Source organism: Thalassophryne amazonica, chromosome 2, assembly GCF_902500255.1.
Source record: "Thalassophryne amazonica chromosome 2, fThaAma1.1, whole genome shotgun sequence".
NCBI lineage: Eukaryota > Metazoa > Chordata > Actinopteri > Batrachoidiformes > Batrachoididae > Thalassophryne > Thalassophryne amazonica.
The window spans coordinates 2,229,143-2,251,031 of record NC_047104.1 but is presented as its reverse complement, the minus strand read 5'-3'; the positions used below and the strand labels follow the sequence as shown (position 1 = coordinate 2,251,031).

At 43.6% G+C, this 21,889-nt stretch overlaps 1 protein-coding gene across 1 annotated transcript in view; it reads right to left on the bottom strand.

Moving 5' to 3' along the window:
* fhod1 (formin homology 2 domain containing 1) overlaps positions 1–21,889 on the bottom strand; it is a 91,274-nt gene that overhangs the window by 48,394 nt on the left and 20,991 nt on the right. The window contains 11 exon segments of the mRNA XM_034182963.1: positions 164–190; positions 1,099–1,176; positions 2,046–2,153; positions 3,895–4,280; positions 4,843–4,986; positions 8,038–8,132; positions 8,236–8,256; positions 8,259–8,297; positions 8,300–8,345; positions 11,166–11,260; positions 13,716–13,821. Coding sequence (XP_034038854.1) covers positions 164–190; positions 1,099–1,176; positions 2,046–2,153; positions 3,895–4,280; positions 4,843–4,986; positions 8,038–8,132; positions 8,236–8,256; positions 8,259–8,297; positions 8,300–8,345; positions 11,166–11,246 — 1,025 coding nt within the window. The 5' untranslated portion in view covers positions 11,247–11,260; positions 13,716–13,821.

The following is a 21,889-nucleotide window of genomic DNA, read 5'->3' as shown; positions in this document are numbered from 1 at the left end:
GGAGGAGGAGAAGGAGAGGAGGGAGGAGAAGGAGAGGAAGGCCGAGGGGAGAGGAGAGGAGGACGGGAGGAGAGGAGAGGAAGGCCGGAGGAAGAGGGAGGACTGACTGGGAAAAAGAGGAGAGGGAGGAAGTATTGGGAGGAGGATGAGAGGGAGTACTCACCAGAGGAACAGATCAGTCTCCTCTGAGCTGGGGGAGCAACGAAGCAGGAGACAGAAAGAGGGCGGGTTTTGAAGCAATACAAGAAAGAGAGAGAGGCCGATTAGAATAACAGCCAGGAGCTTTGTGGTTTTACCTGTTTGGATCATGGACAAAGTCCAGAATGAGCTTATGTGTGCGTGTGTGTGTGTGTGTTCCCTGACAGTTGGTATCTTTAACTCTGTAGGAGAGCTAAAGCAACAATGTGGATGCTCCGACCATTTAGGTGGAGCCAGCTGTAGTTTTCAGTAACAATAAAGGAAGACAGCGGGCGGTGATCACAGTTGTATTTCTTGTTTTACTTGATGTTTAATGCTGACAAATTATACAGTATTTCTTGTCTTTCTGATGTCTGATTCTGTTTTTTTCTCTCTGTTTGAGGTGCAGCTCCATCCAGAGATGGGTGTGGTGTCTGTTTCTGTAACCCTCCTGTCCTGTATTTTATGTCTGTATCATGGCCCAAGCAGAGGGTCGCCCCTTTGAGTCTGGTCTGCTTGAGGTTTCTTCCTCAGAGGGAGTTTTTTCTTACCACTGTTGCTCTGGGGGTTGGTAAGGTTAGACCTTACTTGTGTGAAGCACTTTGAGGCAACTTAGTTGTGATTTGGTGCTATATAAATGAAATTGAAAATTGAAACTGAAGACAGAAATTTGACATCATTAGTTTTGATCCTAAGTTTGAAGGCACAAATAAAATAATAAATTTCTCCACGTTTGGGTGTGTTGTTTAAATAATACAGATCCAGATTTACATAAAATCTCAGGTGATCATCCCGGGTCACATACAGCACGACTAAGCGGGTTATAAAGAGGATCAGCATTTGATAAGTTTATCAAGTGTTTTGGGTGGTGGAAGTGTTACCATGGTAACCAGACACTTCGGTCAAGTTCAGTTTACTTACTTAAAACTGGGTTTGGTCTCAGTCTGCTCCGGGTTCAACGTGGACAAGTTCTCCTGGTCTGGAAGTTCAGCTGATGATCTGCACAGGCAGAGAGAGACAAAAGGAGTTGGATTTAAAAAGCTGGGTTTTCTGTCAGCTCATGATGCTGTTCCTGTAAGAGCTACAAAAAAAAAAAAAGAGCATTTCCACAATTATTCACTGTGCTCATGAAACATCAGGAACCTGTAAAAAAAAAAAAAAAAAAAAAGGGGGGGGGGGGGTCCAACATAACATTTTCAAATGTGTAATTTTGTCTTAAGACAAAAACAGCAACACATTTCAACATTACATCACTGATCCACAGCCAGTGAGTGTGTTTTTACCTTTGACCTCATTTCTAGCAATGAACTTCACATATTTATTTATTTTCTGGAAATATACTCAAGAAAAATTTTAAGGCAACATTTTTGTTTGGTTCCCATTTTTCCTACACTGAAGTAAAATATCTAAGATGTCTCCTGTGCACACAAAGGGCTCGTTTTGTGATGTTCATTATCAGGAACATCACAGATGTTACCAGGAACACCACGTCTGCCTTCTTCACCCAGAGGAGATCTTTCTCAAGGTCAGCTGCACACTTTGGAGTGGTGTGCTTCTGTGACCAGTCCAGGGTTCATCTGTGCCCCATCGGCCAGGAAGGTGGATCATCTTGGCCCACTAATGTGGATTTTGACACATTTGTGAACAAACTTAAAAAACTGAAGAATTTGCATAAAAAATGGGAACAAAATTAAAAATGCTGCATTTATATTTATGTTGAAAATGTAATAAAGGCAGAAAGCCCAGAAGTGTGTCCCGTCCAACAGCTTAACACTCTGCCAACGAGGAGTGTGGGCATCAACTCTGGCGTGTGTGGGGTCAGAGGTTGTGTTGACAGACGTGAGGTTATGGTGGTGGCCGTTACACACCTGCACGTGACTGCAGGCTCCTCAGAGATAGAGCTGGTTTTGGAGAACAGTCTGGACCTTCTGCTCAGACCCAGAGCCGACATGTGGTGACTGAGAAAAGAGCGATTTCTAGAGGTTGGAAAAAGCACCAGATGGAAAGGAGAGAGAAACACCAACGATTCAGTCAGACAGGAATCCACCACCACCAGACCAAAGCAGAATCACAGGCAGACATGCAGCGAGAGCGAGCGACAGTGACTGGAAACAAGATCCGGCTCCAGCTGGGGAAAGATTCCACACTGTCAATCTGTCAGAGCTGCAGGCCTCTGACATCACTGACTCATCAATACCGCCATGTTTCTCTGACCATTAGTCCGTGGGCCACATAGGTTGGTTACTATGACTCAGGGTGGCAGATCGTTTGACGTGGCATTTTGGTCACCCATCTACAGGTACTTGAAAAAGGTACGATCGTCCTCCAGGGTGGCGACTTTGGCCAGGTCGGGGTCAGTGAAATTTACACAGGGGTCAACATTTAAAAATGCTCCAGTCATATTGAAAACTGTACCACCTTATTTGTCTGATCAGAAAGATTGCAAAAATGTACAGTTTAGACCATGTGACAATGTTTTGGAGTTATGGGCCAAAAATGATGACAAAGATCAATTACAGTTTGCGCAAGGGTCAAAAGGTCTTTTTCAAAAGCTTCAATTTTGCAAAAATTAATTGTTGAGCTAACGGGATTAATAAATGGAATAGTTTGACTGTGTTGAATGCTTGGTCTCCACAGTAAAGGTCGAACAAGGTTGACGTCCATTGGATTCTATCACATGTGACATATGTCACCCCGTAACTTGATAACTAAGCATGACGGAGGGCACAAACTATTCCTTTTTAAAACTCTGTTAACCAATAACATGCAACACTTTTTACCAAAAGTGGAGGAGCTTTAACTTTTGGCCCCTAAACCGTAACTTATCTCTGACACTATTTTTACTGTTTTTAACCCAGAACATTCAGTCATAGTTAGCCCACGCATTTTCTTTTTGGAATCATTATAAGACAAATAATGTGGTGTACTTTGGTGCATTAATGTATTGTGACCCCTACCTGACTACAGTAACCACCCACAGACAGATAATAACTCGGGAATCACAGACTTAGTAAATTGCGGGTTTTAAGTTTTGCCACCCTACGTGGCAGTGACATACCCGCTTTCAGGGGTCTGGCCTAAATTTTGTGTTGCAAAAACTCATACGTCATGACATCAGACATGACGTTGTGATGCCAAACTCTGCATCCAGCAACAAGGAAAACAGGGTCATTGACGCCGTGTCCCTGTGTAGAGCTACATATTTCTACACAGAAAATTAATCAGGAATCCATATAAAACACTGGACCAATAATCATAATCAATAACGGCACTGATAAATAAAATTTCAACTTCCAAGTCAGCAAGACAGGATTTATCCCATACTGGACACCAAAGGTAAAGCTCAAGGGTTGAGCTCCGGTCCTACATTTCTCTTCGGGTACAGCGTTGGCGTGCTAGCGGTTACTGTGACGGTTCAGATTACACACTTACAGACTGACCTTTGTTTGTTATGATGATGACACACAGTTTTATATTCCTGAGGTCATACCGGAACCGCTGGCGATTTGTTTGACAGTGATGACACAGTGGACGCCATCACATTTTATGACTTTGAACCCTGAGACGGCCAAGACGACTGTCGTCTTTTTTTTTTTTTTTTTTTCCCCACATGAACCTCAACCTTTGAGGCTTTAACTCATTTTTATCAGGTTTAATGTTTTTCTGACTGTGAAGCGTTTTGGATAAACAGTGTGCCGTTGGGTTGAGCAAGCTTACGGGCTGGACGGAGCCTTCATTTCTTGCTCTGTAACGGCGGTACCGTTGGTGGGTTCTGATGACGGTAGAGGAGATCCTCGCTGGGACCCAGATAGACTGGAAGAAGAGCTGCTAGAGTCGGAGATTAATGGGGATGAAGGCCTGCTGCCTGATCCCAAGGTGGGGCTGGAGGCCGAGGCTGTGGACAGGACAGGGGAGAAGAGGGATGAGGGACTGGGGGAGGCAGAGGGGGAGGAGCCAACAGACGACAGCGGTTGGTTTGCAAGGTTCTGGGATGACCGACGACCTCTCCGCCCCTCCTGCTCGTTGGAAGCAGCTTTGCGTCGCTCCTTGTGGAGGTGAGGGGAGGTGTCACCCGTCTCGCCGTCTTCATGCCTCAGAGCTGCCTGCAGGACAAACACATTCCTGTTCGTCTGTCCCATCTGGACTTGAATGACTGCAACCTGAACCACCTCAACTACATACCTGAACCAGAATCCCAACGGCCGGCCACACCGGCTTTCTGAGTAAAAACTAACTAAAACAGACACGACCACCAACCCTGGAGATTTCAAACAGAACTTCAACAGAGAATTTCTCAACCTAGCTGCAAGCTAACAGAAGAAACAGTGTCCAAATGGACAATGACATACCTGTTAGGTGTGTCATGGAACCCAATTTTATGATTTACTGTAGTACCACTTTACCAAACACAGACCCGTATAAAGACTGGACCAGTAGAACTTTAACTCAATACCACAAACTGCCCAAAAGTATGTCCATCCAAAGTACAGGGAAATGGACAACAATAAGGGAATGAGGCACCATCTACTCCACGAGGGACACATCATCAGTGGAACGTTCAGTTCTTCAGTTGTAGTTCCAAAGGCCTGATGTTCCTCTCTTCAGTATGCCAAGAACTGTCCCATAAAAGAACCCGTCTCAGTGACTTCCTGAGACATAGTTTACCTCGTAGATGGCGAACTGGGTCCGCAGGTCAGGTTCTGTTGCCTTGATGTTCAGGTGTTTGTGGATGACTGTCTCCATGCCCAGCTGCTCCAGACTGTCCGTCACATCGTAGAAAGAGTCCTGGTCGGGGAGCGCAGCCAGAGTCTGAAAAAGTGCACATCAGTTTCTGTGTAGGCTCTCAGTTGTCCAGGTGGTTTCCATAGTAGAGAAGCTTGAATCTTTGACTGGACTGGGTTGCTTGACGCGAGGACGTTTCGCTTCAAATCACAGAAGCTTCCTCAGCTAAAATTCTTGCTCTGGTAGTCTGACTTCTGTCTTGACTCTTGTAGAGAAGAATAAACCAGAAGCCAACAAAGCTGGAGTTTTTTAAGCTAACCAGACCCCACCTACTGAGAGGCTGACTGCTATAGGCTAGTGACTAAACAATAGCTCTAATTAGCACCTATTGTGCTCTAGTTAGCACTCTCCTAATGCCAGGACAGAAGCCTCCCCTGATGGCCCTTGACGACTCCCTTGACGACTCTCTCCTGATGACGTGAATGACTCACCATGAACAAAAGACTGAAACTGCTTTGACCTGAGTACCACATTGTAAACAGGGGACAAAGCGTGTCTGAGACCCGGTCCGCGGTTAAGGCTGGGTTTCAACTGTTTTACAAAGAATGCTTCTTTGACCCCTCTCTCAAACCATTTCTTCTCTCTGGCTAAGATTTTAACTTCCTTGTCCTCAAACGTGTGGTTAGTGTCTTTAAGGTGGAGATGAACTGCAGACTGAGGTCCACTGGTGACCTCTCTGCGGTGCTGGTATAGCCTCTTGTGTAAAAGTTGCTTCGTCTCACCTATGTAGTGTTCATTTTCCTGACATCTGATATGATACACTACATTGCTCTGTTTGTAACTAGGGATCCTGTCCTTAGGGTGAACTAATTTCTATCTGAAGGTGTTGACTGGTTTAAAGTAAACTGGGATTTTGTGCTGTCTGAAGATCCTCTGTAGTTTTTCCCCTACTCCTGCTAAATAAGGGAGAGACACTCTTCTTCTTGTCTCCGTCTCCTGTCTATCTGGTCTCTTTGTTTTCTGGGCACCTGTAGGGCTCTACAGATGCCCACAACTGCAGAGGGAAGGGCTAAAGAGCAACAACTTGTACGGAAAGCCACAGTATGTGGGTACCCACGTTGGTCCCTGGACAAAGTGCAGAAGTCCTAGAAAACAAAGAGACCAGATAGACAGGAGACGGAGACAAGAAGGAGTGTCTCTCCCTTATTTAGCAGGAATAGGGGAAAAACTACAGAGGATCTTCAGACAGCACAAAATCCCAGTTTACTTTAAACCAGTCACACCTTGAGACAGAAATTGGTTCACCCTAAGGACAGGATCCCTAGTTACAAACGGAGCAATGTAGTGTATCATATCAGATGTCAGGAAAACTGTAATGAACACTACGTAGGTGAGATGAAGCAACTTTTACACAAGAGGCTATACCAGCACCACAGAGAGGGCGCCAGTGGACCTCAGTCTGCAGTTCATCTCCACCTTAAAGACACTAACCACACGTTTGAGGACAAGGAAGTTAAAATATTAGCCAGAGAGAAGAAATGGTTTGAGACAGGTGTCAAGGAAGCATTCTTTGTAAAACAGTTGAAACCCAGCCTCAACCGCGGAGCGGGTCTCAGACACGCTTTGTCCCTGTTTACAATGGGGGACTCAGGTCTAAGCAGTTTCAGTCTTTTGTTCATGGTAATGAGTCATTCACGTCATCAGGAGAGAGTCCTCAAGGGAGCCATCAGGGGAGGCTTCCGTCCTGTCATTAGGAGAGTGCTAACGAGAGCACAATAGGTGCTAATTAGAGCTATTGTTTAGTCACTAGCCTATAGCAGTCGGCCTCTCGGTAGGTGGGGTCTGGTTAGGTTAAAAAACTCCAGCTTTTGTTGGCTTCTGGTTATTCTTCTCTACAAGAGTCAAGACAGAAGTCAGACTACCAGAGAAAGAATTTTAGCTGAGGAAGCTTCTGTGATTTGAAGCGAAACGTCCTCACGTCAAGCAACCCAGTCCAGTCGAAGATTCAAGCTTCTCTACCATAAGAACATCAGTAGGTACACCGCGGGTGGCGTGGCAGGCCTGGGCCGCTACCACCCGTGGAACATGCATAAACACAGCTGTAATTTTTGTAAGTAATTTTACGTTGTCAGCTGGAACTATTATTTTTTCTTTTCTTGTAAACGGGAGTGAGAACGCCTCGATGGTTATCGCAGTTTACAGCAGACCGCCGTCCTGCTGCAGTCATAGCGATTTATGGATGAACCAGGTGCAGCGTGGGAATCGAGAACTGGACTCATGAACGCCTCTGTATTTATAGATTTCTTTAAGGATGGCGTTAGGCACCGACACACTCACTGATGTCATCAGCGTGTGCCTATGTGTTGGAGTTACGACGACAGACAGGAAGACGCGCTCTGAAGAATGATGGTAACAGCGCTAGCCGTCACGCCTGCTAAATGAGGACATGAAGTAAAGGTGGTATCATTTTTCAATGTGCGATTCACCGGCCGTGCCATGTGATTGACGCTTTGCACAAACACGGCTAATGTTAGCCAACCAAACAGCTCATCTGTAACGACGCTGCATTATAAGAACATTAGCACTGCGTGTGCGCGTGTAACACATTTTGTCTAAGAAATCCTGACTGAAAACACATGAAGTACAAATATTCTCTCCTTTCCACCCATTTAGATATTGAAATCCAGGAGACAGTGGAGTCAAGTTCCAAGTGACGTTCAACCCGAAGCAACAGGACACACAGAAGACCGTCAACAACAACCAAATATTCTGCCAAGACTTTTGTACGTGTTTAATCTTGTCGTTAAGTATTTAAAGGCCGCGTTTTCTTTCTTTTCCAGGTCTGTTGTCATAAACTGTCCAGAGATTCTGCGCTGCCATCTAGTGTGTGTTCTGTAACATATGTGGCCATATCAGAGACGGGATATCATGAGACAGGCATTTCCCCCCTAAGGTGTCTCAATTCACAGGGTTAGAGGCGTACCCCTTCACCTACCCCGTGTTTTAAAGGTGAAGGGGCACAAGAGAGAACTGAGATTGGGCCTCAGTTTGTTTTTTGTCGGTCTTCAGATCGTCTGTGATCAGATGAAGCGAGTGCGTCAGTCGAGGTATTTGGTATCTATTTATTTTTCTTTTCACCTTGTTGATGAGCGTCATGGTGAAGATGAGGAGCTCGGTGTCGGAACCGTTCTTCTCATCCAGGATGTCCACCAGGTAACTCCACGGCTTCACACCTGAACACAGTCCAGACTAAGACAGCCGCTGGGGTCACACAACAACAAACCTTCCTCACCACTTCGAGGTCCTTCCCGCATGAAGGGGGTGCTGTGTGCGTACCTCTGTCTTCGTCCACTGTGTGATGGCGTTAATGAGCAGAGGACTGTTGGACTCCGAATATCAACAAAGACGATCAGCAGCTTCAGAGACGTCTTCACCAGCAGGCGAGACTACGGGACAAAAACATTCATGTTCTCACCACATTCACGTTTTCACTCTAAATGCTGCATCAAACAAACAACATCTCAGCACATCAGTCTTTGATACAACCCACTGCAGCAGTGCATGATGGGACATGGCATGGTGCCCATTCAGTGTTCACTTTTCTGTGAAGGGCGCCATCTATCTGCCGGCCGTGTGACATCACAACTAAATAACTAAGACTAATAAATAATGACTGAGTACGGTTGTTAAAAATGAGTAGCTGTGGAAAGCTGAGCAGCTCGTCAGGTGAGTTTGTGCTCAGAGCTTCTTCCACAGCACTCAAACAGGAGAACTGAAGTCACTCAACAAGATGATGAGTTCAACGCTTCAAAATGCACCTGAAAACAATCCTAAACTATATATACTCACAAACTCGTAGCTTAAAGCAGATAACCCGTAAGTTGGAGAGGAAATGGCGTCTCACTAATTTAGAAGATCTTCATTTAGCCCTGGAAAAAGAGTCTGCTCTGCTCTATAAAAAAGCCTCCTCCATAAAGCTAGGACATCTTTCTACTCATCACTAATTGAAGAAAATAAGAACAACCCCAGGTTTCTTTTCAGCACTTGTAGCCAGGCTGACAAAGAGTCAGAGCTCTATTGAGCTGAGTATTCCATTAACTTTAACTAGTAATGACTTCATGACTTTCTTTGCTAACAAAATTTTAACTATTAGAGAAAAATTACTCATAACCATCCCAAAGACGTATCGTTATCTTTGGCTGCTTTCAGTGATGCCGGTATTTGGTTTAGACTCTTTCTCTCAGATTGTTCTGTCTGAGTTATTTTCATTAGTACTTCCTCCAAATCATCAAACATGTTTATTAGACCCCATTCCTACCAGGCTGCTCAAGGAAGGCCCTACCATTATTTAATGCTTCGATCTTAAATATGATCAATCTATCTTTGTTAGTTGGCTATGTACCACAGGCTTTTAAGGTGGCAGTAATTAAACCATTACTTTAAAAAGCCATCACTTGACCAGCTATCTTAGCTAATTATAGGCCAATCTCCAACCTTCCTTTTCTCTCAAAATTCTTGAAAGGTAGTTGTTAAAACAGCTAACTGATCATCTGCAGAGGAATGGTCTATTTGAAGAGTTTCAGTCAGGTTTTAGAATTCATCATAGTACAGAAACAGCATTAGTGAAGGTTACAAATGATCTTCTTATGGCCTCAGACAGTGGACTCATCTCTGTGCTTGTTCTGTTAGACCTCAGTGCTGCTTTTGATACTGTTGACCATAAAATTTTATTACAGAGATTAGAGCATGCCATAGGTATTAAAGGCACTGCACTGCGGTGGTTTGAATCATATTTGTCTAATAGATTACAATTTGTTCATGTAAATGGGGAGTCTTCTTCACAGACTAAGGTTAATTATGGAGTTCCACAAGGTTCTGTGCTAGGACCAATTTTATTCACTTTATACATGCTTCCCTTAGGCAGTATTATTAGACGGCATTGCTTAAATTTTCATTGTTACGCAGATGATACCCAGCTTTATCTATCCATGAAGCCAGAGGACACACACCAATTAGCTAAACTGCAGGATTGTCTTACAGACATAAAGACATGGATGACCTCTAATTTCCTGCTTTTAAACTCAGATAAAACCTGAAGTATGTACTTGGCCCCACAAATCTTAGAAAACATGGTGTCTAACCAGATCCTTACTCTGGATGGCATTACCCTGACCTCCAGTAATACTGTGAGAAATCTTGGAGTCATTTTTGATCAGGATATGTCATTCAAAGCCCATATTAAACAAATACGTAGGACTGCCTTTTTTTGCATTTGCGCAGTATCTCTAAAATAAGAAAGGTCTTGTCTCAGAGTGATGCTGAAAAACTAATTCATGCATTTATTTCCTCTAGGCTGGACTATTGTAATTCATTATTATCAGGTTGTCCTAAAAGTTCCCTGAAAGCCTTCAGTTAATTCAAAATGCTGCAGCTAGAGGTACTGACGGGGACTAGAAGGAGAGAGCATATCTCACCCATATTGGCCTTCTTCATTGGCTTCCTGTTAATTCTAGAATAGAATTTAAAATTCTTCTTCTTACTTATAAGGTTTTGAATAATCAGGTCCCATCTTATCTTAGGGACCTCGTAGTACCATATTACCCCACTAGAGTGCTTCGCTCTCAGACTGCAGGCTTACTTGTAGTTCCTAGGGTTTGTAAGAGTAGAATGGGAGGCAGAGCCTTCAGCTTTCAGGCTCCTCTCCTGTGGAACCAGCTCCCAATTCAGATCAGGGAGACAGACACCCTCTCTACTTTTAAGATTAGGATTAAAACTTTCCTTTTTGCTAAAGCTTATAGTTAGGGCTGGATCAGGTGACCCTGAACCATCCCTTAGTTATGCTGCTATAGACTTAGACTGCTGGGGGTTCCCATGATGCACTGAGTGTTTCTTTCTCTTTTTGCTCTGTATGCACCACTCTGCATTTAATCATTAGTGATCGATCTCTGCTCCCCTCCACAGCATGTCTTTTTCCTGGTTCTCTCCCTCAGCCCCAACCAGTCCCAGCAGAAGACTGCCCCTCCCTGAGCCTGGTTCTGCTGGAGGTTTCTTCCTGTTAAAAGGGAGTTTTTCCTTCCCACTGTAGCCAAGTGCTTGCTCACAGGGGGTCGTTTTGACCGTTGGGTTTTACGTAATTATTGTATGGCCTTGCCTTACAATATAAAGCGCCTTGGGGCAACTGTTTGTTGTGATTTGGCGCTATATAAAAAAATTGATTGATTATCCTTTTAGATTTGCCGTTTTGACTGAAGTTGGTCTGCACTCACCAGGCTCCCTGTCAGTGTGTACAGCCACTGGACCGTCTCGTTGTGGTGGACGACGCCGTCCATCCCGTCCACAAACAGCATGATTTGGCTCAAAGCTGAAGACACACAAAGACGGTCCACACGTAAGACCATTTCAAAAACAAATAATGTGCAAACCGCGAGAGACAGATCATCTTTTCTGAAGGATGTCTGAGTGACTCAGGGACCACTGAGGGTCACCTGAGGTCCCCGGTTCCCAACCTGGGGTCGGGGGGTCCTGGGCTTTGTCTGCTCTGAGGTCATCAAAATTACATCTGCACATTTTCATGAAGTTAAATTCATGGAACCTTCAACTACAACCTGACTTTTCTTTATGAACATCTGCTCGGGTCCACGTTCTACTCGTTTTGACTCTGTGTGTGTGTGGTGTGTGTGTGTGTGTGTGTGTGTGTGTGTGTGTGTGTTTGCTATGCACTGCCACAGTAATTAAGCAATCCACACCAAACTTGCTGTGGTGACTGGGGGCACCCTTAGGTTGAAAGGGTGTGAACATGCGCGCGCGTACACACACACACACACGGTCAGTCTTATATATTAGATCACGACCTGCTCACTGGAGCCCTTATTTTTACATTCACGTGATACTCAGGTCAGGTAGCAGCATCACACTTTACTTACTACGTCATAGTGGCTGGCTGGGGTGCACTTTAATTACACCACATACAGAATTTTTGGAGTTGACCGGGATCAAGATCCAAATTCTGGATCATTCCTTAGGGCGCCTTCACACGTAATACAAATAAGCACAAATCAGGGTGACTCACAGCGGAACAGCTCATATGAGCAAACCACAAAAACATTGGGCTGACGGGCAGGCCGTGAACGAACCCGCTGCGACGGTTTCGTGCACGCGACGGTGTTGTGCGAGCAGGAACACAGTGTAAGCAGCTGGGCGTGGTGCATCACACCCACCCCACTGATGTGGAGAATAATAAATAAAACCAGCTGTATAATTAGTGAGTATCACTGGTGTTAATATAATAAATAAAAAGGGACACAATGCAGAACCCCCGCGGTTAAATAACCCTGGTTAAATAAAAAAATAAATGCCACTCACGGGATTCGAACCTGTAAGAAAACTTTACGACTGTGCTACAATCACTGTCTTATAACAGGAGCGTGAAATGGCTAAAAAAACAAGCAGATAAAGGTATATGTAAAAAAAAAAAAAAAAAACAGTGCAGTGATAACTGACAAACGCGTTGGTTAAGGCATATTTCTGCTGATACATGAAAGTGGCATATTTGTCGCACTGTTTGCTTGTCATATGGTCCTGCACTGCTCACAGGACATACGTGGTGGGGCGGGCCCACGTGTGTGTCCTGTCAGAGACATGACATTCAGATCGCCCTGCTGCGTGTCCACACGAACTGATGGTCTGTTTTTCCTGCCCGTCACAAAAGCTATATATGTTTTTATGCATTTTCCACATGAGGACAGCAAGCACACACATGTGCGTGTCCATCAAAACACAGGACGTGTTCTGCAACTGTGACGTCCAGGACCAGAGCAGCTGTTAGCAGCCAGCCATGCTCCCCTGTCCAATTCAGAGCACAGACCAGTGTCACTTTGTGATCTAATGAGAGGTACCTCGTCTGCGGGGAGCATGCGAACCACATGCACACCATGTGTTGGGGGGAGCCGACCCTCTGGCATGCCACATGTGTAATTGGCAACTTCACACTCATGGGGCACTTAGAAAATTTCACATCCAGCTTGACAGTGACCATCTGTAGAATGTTTTCGTGCTGACAGTACAAATGGCCACACATTTTCAAAGTGCCAAGTGAGGAGAGTTAGATGTTCATGTGTGTCACCTGGAATTTGGCCGACACCTGCCGTGACAGGTTCGATGGGCTCTCACAGAGCACACTGCTTTTCAGCCGCTGGTGTGTGCAAATAATTGTAGTAACAAGTGTATGAGGCATTTGAGGTAGCTATGATTTTTAAACGTATTGCATACGATTCTGCTTCACGCGCACTTCAACCACATTCATACTATGTGTGAAGGGGCCCTTAGACTTTCACCATTTGGAGGATCACCTTAAATCTGCTTGATGGATCTTGACAAAATTTCCGTTGCTGCTGTACAAAGGAGGAGCCCATTAGTGTTGGGTGTTCCAAGTGATCCGAAACAATATGCAGGCGCAGAAAGATCCAACGTCATGATGTAAAACCAAGATCAGGAAGACACGATTTTGTTTCAGCTTGTGAATTAAATATCAGATTGTAACATCTTGTTCAGTTGGACTGTTCTGGATCAAGATGTAATTATTGAATCTGGATCCAGGTAAAGTCTGGGTCACAATGTGAATCATATATCTGTTATTTTGAGTCCTCATCAACCCTTGGGGTCGTCAGAAATTTCAGATTGCTCTTGTTTTATCATCATCATTATTATGCAAAGCAGATGGACTTTGTCAGATGTTACATGTGTTTGTATTTTGAGTTGAATAATAATTTCTTTGTTTCTTCAGGTTCAGCGTTTGAGCCTTCAGACGGCGGTCTCACATCTCAGGATGTAGTTCTGGTAGTTGTGGTCGGCCTCTGCTCCTACTTTGATGAAACAGGTCAGACCTTCAGATGCCACGAACTCTGGAACCAGGTCTTTATCATCCTGGCCACATGGACACGGACCAAAACAAGAGAGAACTGAATGAGAACTTTAAAACATTAAAGACTGCAAAGGATCCCTCCTCCACCCTAACACCCCTCCTTGTTTTGCCTGCGACCCCCTCCCCCCGGTTTTGGATGCGCTCCCCCCTCCCCCCCATTTTTGGCTCTGCACTCTCCCCTTGTTTTGGCTGCGCTCCCCCCCTTGTTATGACTGCGCTCCGCCCTTGTTTTGGCTGCGCTCCACCCCTTTGTTTTGGCTGCGCTCCACCCCTTGTTTTGGCTGCGCTCTCCCCTTGTTTTGGCTGCGCTCTCCCCTTGTTTTGGCTGCGCTCTCCCCTTCTTTTGGCTGCACCCCACCTTGTTTTGGCTGCGCTCTCCCCTTGTTTTGGCTGCGCTCTCGCCTTGTTTTGGCTGCGCTCTCGCCTTGTTTTGGCTGCGCTCTCGCCTTGTTTGGCTGCGCTCTCGCCTTGTTTTTGGCTGCGCTCTCGACTTGTTTTGGCTGCGCTCTCGACTTGTTTTGGCTGCCCCCCCCCCATTGTTTTGGCTGCGCCCCCCCTCCCCTCTGTTTTGGCTGCGCCCCCCTCCCCTTGTTTTGGCTGCGCCCCCCCTCCCCTTGTTTTGGCTGCGCCCCCCTCCCCTTGTTTTGGCTGCGCTCTCCCCTTGTTTTGGCTGCGCTCTCTCCGGTACTGTAAAGTACACGCACAGTACGGTACTGTAAAGTAAACCTGTGTGAAGGGACCCCGTGAGGAAAGACACCCCAAAGAAGTTATCAGCTTCTGTCAGTATGACTGAAGAAATTAGTGCAGATTTTGCATTTTGCTTCCAGAAAAGGACCTTCATACAACAAAACATCAAATCCAGGTTCCATCGTCCATGTGCTTTCTGGCAAACTGCAGCTGCACTTTCAAGTTGGAAAATCTTCAGTGACTTATTCATGTTGGAGAAACGAGTTTCCACTGAGTTTAAAGTGCATCATTTTAGAAAATTTTATATGTACAAGCCTGAATTACACACACAGACACACACACATACATATATATATATATATATATATATATCTCTATCAATTCAATAAATTTTAATATATAGCGCCAAATCACAACAAACAGTTGCCCCAAGGCGCTTTATATTGTAAGGCAAGGCCATACAATAATTACGTAAAAACCCCAACGGCCAAAACGACCCCCTGTGAGCAAGCACTTGGCGACAGTGGGAAGGAAAAACTCCCTTTTAACAGGAAGAAACATCCAGCAGAACCAGTCTTCTGCTGGGACTGGTTGGGGCTGAGGGAGAGAATCACGAAAAAGACATGCTGCACTGGACACGAACAACAGCATCAACGTCATCCCAACATAAAACTCTTTGTATATTGTGCCTAAAGCACTTGTGAATATATGATCTGGGTTCATAGATGTTGTTATTGTGTTTTTTTAATGAAAATTCAGTAAGGTACGTCTTCTAGAATATATTCCATTTCTAAGGGAGAACTCTAGTAGTGTATACTAAAGTATATCTAAAAAAGGAAGAGTAGAATAAAGTAGAGCCACTTAAGGTGCCTGGACTTGAGAACTAGGGATGGTAAATCTATGTATGTATTATGTATGTTATGTATTATGTAAATCTGTGAGAAGCTCTGGTGTTTCACGGTTATTTACAGTGGGCGGGGAATCGCTGTGAGCCTCGATCACTTCATGTTCATGTCGTTCGGGAGGAAACTGAAGTTTGTGCTTTTAACGTCCTGCTTATTGTCATGACATGGAATATTTGTTTTAGCAAGTTTCAGGGTCTCATGCAGCAGTCTCTTAAAAATGTTCTGAAACGCATAAAAGTTACATTTTGATCATATAATGTTCATTTCCAATAGTCGTCATGTAGTTTCTCAGTGTTATTTTGATTGCAGCAAGTCTCTGGTGCGCAAGGGATTATGGGATATCTCAATGGGGCGAATTGTGGTACTTTAAAATGATATACTGTCATGAAACTGAAATTAAAAAAAACATGCCAATTTTGACACCCCCTGTAAACTTACTGTAACTTGTGTGTTTGTTTTTACGATGCCTGTAATCGGTGATCCACTTATATTGAGACGTTCTGAATATGTTGGTCTGTTTTCACTCCCATCCAGTAGATGGCAGTGTTCTCTGCATTTTGACAGAGGGAGTGAGGAGGAAGTGATGAGGGCGGGTCATTTGAATTTTCCCATAATGCCTTTTGGCACGTGTCTGTTTTTAAAGTCAAACGTTAAGAATTCGTACTTTACTTTAAAACTAAACATATAGCTGATATTTTCACTCTGTAAAAATGACAGAGTTGCTGTTATTTTTGCTAAACTGTCTGGAATTAGTTGGTTTTAAATGAAACCATGAGTGAAAGGTGCTTTGTGCTTCATGACTTCCTGCCCACTCTGAGTATTGGCATGTTAAAAGTAAATGACTTTTTTTTTTCCTCTGTCTTCTGTGCAATAGCAGCTTCTCTTCCCACTTTTCCTGTAAATGTAGAATTTTAGGTTTTACAGATGTTTTTGACTGTTCAGCTTTATCTCTATGCCAGCAAAAAATGTGCTAGCAGACTGAAACTTATCGGAAGTAAATTTAGCGGAAGCTAATTGGTCCGCTGATTATTTTTAAAGTTAGCTGAAAAGCTAATCCGCTAACAAAAATGTTAGCTTCACTAATTAGTGGTTAACAGATTAGCAGAACTGTGTCCACCAGTGGTCATGGATTGAGTAGTCTGCGCCCCATGTAGGGTTGTGACACCAAGTTTGGAGAACTGTGGGATAGAGAAGCTGCTGATGCTGAAACATCACATGAACTGCAGCATAACGTCACTTTGATGCTTCTTTGACACATCTTTGAGGACATCAAATCAAATCAATTTTATTTATATAGCGCCAAATCACAACAAACAGTTGCCCCAAGGCGCTTTATATTGTAAGGCAAAGCCATACAATAATTACATAAAAACCCCAACGGTCAAAACGACCCCCTGTGAGCAAGCACTTGGCGACAGTGGGAAGGAAAAACTCCCTTTTAACAGGAAGAAACCTCCAGCAGAACCAGGCTCAGGGAGGGACAGTCATCTGCTGGGACTGGTTGGAGCTGAGGGAGAGAATCAGGAAAAGACATGCTGTGGAGGGGAGCAGAGATCGATCACTAATGATTAAATGCAGAGTGGTGCATACAGAGCAAAAAGAGAAAGAAACACTCAGTACATCATGGGAACCCCCCAGCAGTCTACGTCTATAGCAGCATAACTAAGGGATGGTTCAGGGTCACCTGATCCAGCCCTAACTATAAGCTTTAGCAAAAAGGAAAGTTTTAAGCCTAATCTTAAAAGTAGAGAGGGTGTCTGTCTCCCTGATCTGAATTGGGAGCTGGTTCCACAGGAGAGGAGCCTGAAAGCTGAAGGCTCTGCCTCCCATTCTACTCTTACAAACCCTAGGAACTACAAGTAAGCCTGCAGTCTGAGAGCGAAGCGCTCTATTGGGGTGATATGGTACTATGAGGTCCCTAAGATAAGATGGGAACTGATTATTCAAAACCTTATAAGTAAGAAGAAGAATTTTAAATTCTATTCTAGAATTAACAGGAAGCCAATGAAGAGAGGCCAATATGGGTGAGATATGCTCTCTCCTTCTAGTCCCCGTCAGTACTCTAGCTGCAGCATTTTGAATTAACTGAAGGCTTTTCAGGGAACTTTTAGGACAACCTGATAATAATGAATTACAATAGTCCAGCCTAGAGGAAATAAATGCATGAATTAGTTTTTCAGCATCACTCAGACAAGACCTTTCTAATTTTAGAGATCCTGCGCAAATGCAAAAAAGCAGTCCTACATATTTGTTTAATATGGGCTTTGAATGACATATCCTGATCAAAAATGACTCCAAGAGTTCTCACAGTATTACTGGAGGTCAGGGTAATGCCATCCAGAGTAAGGATCTGGTTAGACACCATGTTTCTAAGATTTGTGGGGCCAAGTACAATAACTTCAGTTTTATCTGAGTTTAAAAGCAGGAAATTAGAGGTCATCCATGTCTTTATGTCTGTCAGACAATCCTGCAGTTTAGCTAATTGGTGTGTGTCCTCTGGCTTCATGGATAGATAAAGCTGGGTATCATCTGCGTAACAATGAAAATTTAAGCAATGCCGTCTAATAATACTGCCTAAGGGAACCATGTATAAAGTGAATAAAATTGGTCCTAGCACAGAACCTTGTGGAACTCCATAATTAACCTTAGTCTGTGAAGAAGACTCCCCATTTACATGACCAAATTGTAATCTATTAGATACGAGGTCTGTCCGTAAAGTATAGGTCCTTTTTATTTTTTTCAAAAACTATATGGATTTCATTCATATGTTTTTACGTCAGACATGCTTGAACCCTCGTGTGCATGTGTGAGTTTTTCCACGCCTGTCGGTGACGTCATTCGCCTGTGAGCACTCCTTGTGGGAGGAGTCGTCCAGCCCCTCGTCGGAATTCCTTTGTCTGAGAAGTTGCTGAGAGACTGGCGCTTTGTTTGATCAAAATTTTTTCTAAACCTGTGAGACACATCGAAGTGGACACGGTTCGAAAAATTAAGCTGGTCTTCAGTGAAAATTTTAACAGCTGATGAGAGATTTTGAGGTGATTCTGTCGCTTTAAGGACTTTTCACGGTGCGAGACGTCGCGCAGCGCTCTCAGGCGGCGTCATCAGCCTGTTTCAAGCTTAAAACCTCCACATTTCAGGCTCTGTTGATCCAGGACGTCGTGAGAGAACAGAGAAGTTTCAGAAGAAGTCGGTTTCAGCATTTTATCCGGATATTCCACTGTTAAAGGAGATTTTTTTAATGAAAGACATGCGGGCGGATTGCAGCGTCGGCTCGCAGCTGCCGCGACGCTCCGCCACAGAAAAAACACCTCTGTTGGAAGCCTGAAGGACAACTTGGAACATCTCCAGCTGATAAACAATTTCTCATATACTCACTCCAATGAAAGCCATCAAAAGCCAACTGGATTTTAACAAATGGTTATCAACACGGAGGTGTTTTTCCTGTGCCGCCGCGCTGCGTCGGCTGCGTCCCGACGCGCGGACCGGTCTGCACGTCTTTCATTAAAAAAATCTCCTTTAACAGTGGAATATCCGGATAAAATGCTGAAACCGACTTCTTCTGAAACTTCTCTGTTCTCTCACGACGTCCTGGATCAATAGAGCCTGAAATGTGGAGGTTTTCAGCTTGAACAGGCTGACGACGGCGGCTGAGAGCGCTGCACGACGTCTCGCACCGTGAAAAGTCCTTAAAGCGACAGAATCACCTCAAAATCTCTCATCAGCTGTTAAAATTTTCACTGAAAACCAGCTTAATTTTTTGAACCGTGTCCACTTCGATGTGTCTCACAGGTTTAGAAAAAATTTTGATCAAACAAAGCGCCAGTCTCTCAGCAACTTCTCAGACAAAGGAATTCCGACGAGGGGCTGGACGACTCCTCCCACAAGGAGTGCTCACAGGCGAACGACGTCACCGACAGGCGTGGAAAAACTCACGCATGCGCACGAGGGTTCAAGCATGTCTGACGTCAAAACATATGAATGAAATCCATATAGACTTTGAAAAAAATAAAAACGACCTATACTTTATTGACAGACCTCGTAAATATGATTCAAACCACCGCAGCGCAGTGCCTTTAATACCTATGGCATGCTCTAATCTCTGTAATAAAATTTTATGGTCAACAGTATCAAAAGCAGCACTGAGGTCTAACAGAACAAGCACAGAGATGAGTCCACTGTCTGAGGCCATAAGAAGATCATTTGTAACCTTCACTAATGCTGTTTCTGTACTATGATGAATTCTAAAACCTGACTGAAACTCTTCAAATAGACCATTCCTCTGCAGATGATCAGTTAGCTGTTTTACAACTACCCTTTCAAGAATTTTTGAGAGAAAAGGAAGGTTGGAGATTGGCCTATAATTAGCTAAGATAGCTGGGTCAAGTGATGGCTTTTTAAGTAATGGTTTAATTACTGCCATCTTAAAAGCCTGTGGTACATAGCCAACTAATAAAGACAGATTGATCATATTTAAGATCGAAGCATTAATTAATGGTAGGGCTTCCTTGAGCAGCCTGGTAGGAATGGGGTCTAATAAACATGTTGATGGTTTGGATGAAGTAACTAATGAAAATAACTCAGACAGAACAATCTGAGAGAAAGAGTCTAACCAAATACTGGCATCACTGAAAGCAGCCAAAGATAACGATACGTCTTTGGGATGGTGAGTAATTTTGAAAAATGAGTCATAGTTAAAATTTTATTAGCAAAGAAAGTCACACACATACACACACACATACATACATACACACATACATACACACACACACCCCTGGCGAAAATTATGGAATCACCGGCCTCGGAGGATGTTCATTCAGTTGTTTAATTTGTAGAAAAAAAGGCAGATGACAGACATGACACAAAACTAAAGTCATTTCAAATGGCAACTTTCTGGCTTTAGGAAACACTATCAGAAATCAGGAAAAAAAATTGTGGCAGTCAGTAACAGTTACTTTTTTGACCAAGCAGAGGGAAAAAAAATATGGACTCACTCAATTCTGAGGAATAAATTATGGAATCACCCTGTAAATTTTCATCCCCAAAACTAACAACTGCATCAAATCAGATCTGCTTGTTAGTCTGCATCTAAAAAGGAGTGAACACACCTTGAAGAGCTGTTGCACCAAGTGGACTGACATGAATCATGGCTCCAACACGAGAGATGTCAATTGAAACAAAGGAGAGGATTATCAAACTCTTAAAAGAGAGTAAATCATCACGCAATGTTGCAAAAGATGTTGGTTGTTCACAGTCAGCTGTGTCTAAACTCTGGACCACATACAAACAACATGGGAAGGTTGTTAAAGGCAAACATACTGGTAGACCAAGGAAGTCTCAAAATCTAAAATGCACAACAAACAAACGGGAACGAATGGGAGGAAACTGGAGTCAACGTCTGTGACCAAACTGTAAGAAACCGCCTAAAGGAAATGAGATTTACATACAGAAAAGCTAAACGAAAGCCATCATTAACACCTAAACAGAAAAAAAAAACAAGGTTACAATGGGCTAAGGAAAAGCAATCGTGGACTGTGGATGACTGGATGAAAGTCATATTCAGTGATGAATCTCGAATCTGCATTGGGCAGTGATGATGCTGGAACTTTTGTTTGGTGCCGTTCCAATGAGATTTATAAAGATGACTGCCTGAAGAGAACATGTAAATTTCCACAGTCATTGATGATATGGGGCTGCATGTCAGGCAAAGGCACTGGGGAGATGGCTGTCATTATATCATCAATAAATGCACAAGTTATGTTGATATTTTGGACACTTTTCTTATCCCATCAATTGAAAGGATGTTTGGGGATGATGAAATCATTTTTCAAGATGATAATGCATCTTGCCATAGAGCAAAAACTGTGAAAACATTCCTTGAAAAAAGACACATAGGGTCAATGTCATGGCCTGCAAATAGTCCGGATCTTAATCCAATTGAAAATCTTTGGTGGAAGTTGAAGAAAATGGTCCATGACAAGGCTCCAACCTGCAAAGCTGATCTGGCAACAGCAATCAGAGAAAGTTGGATCCAGATTGATGAAGAGTACTGTTTGTCACTCATTAAGTCCATGCCTCAGAGACTGCAAGCTGTTATAAAAGCCAGAGGTGGTGCAACAAAATACTAGTGATGTGTTGGAGCGTTCTTTTGTTTTTCATAATTCCATAATTTTTTACTCAGAATTGAGTGATTCCATATTTTTTCCCTCTGCTTGGTCTAAAAAAGTAACCGTTACTGACTGCAAAATTTTTTTCCTGATTTCTTATAGTGTTTCTTAAAGCCAGAAAGTTGCCATTTGAAATGACTTTAGTTTTGTGTCATGTCTGTGATCTGCTTTTTTTCTACAAAATTAAACAACTGAATGAACATCGTCTGAGGCCGGTGATTCCATCATTTTTGCCAGGGGTTGTAGATATGTATTTATTATGTTATTGTAAGTCCAATATTCAGAAGCATAAGCGCTCAACACATCACAGTATT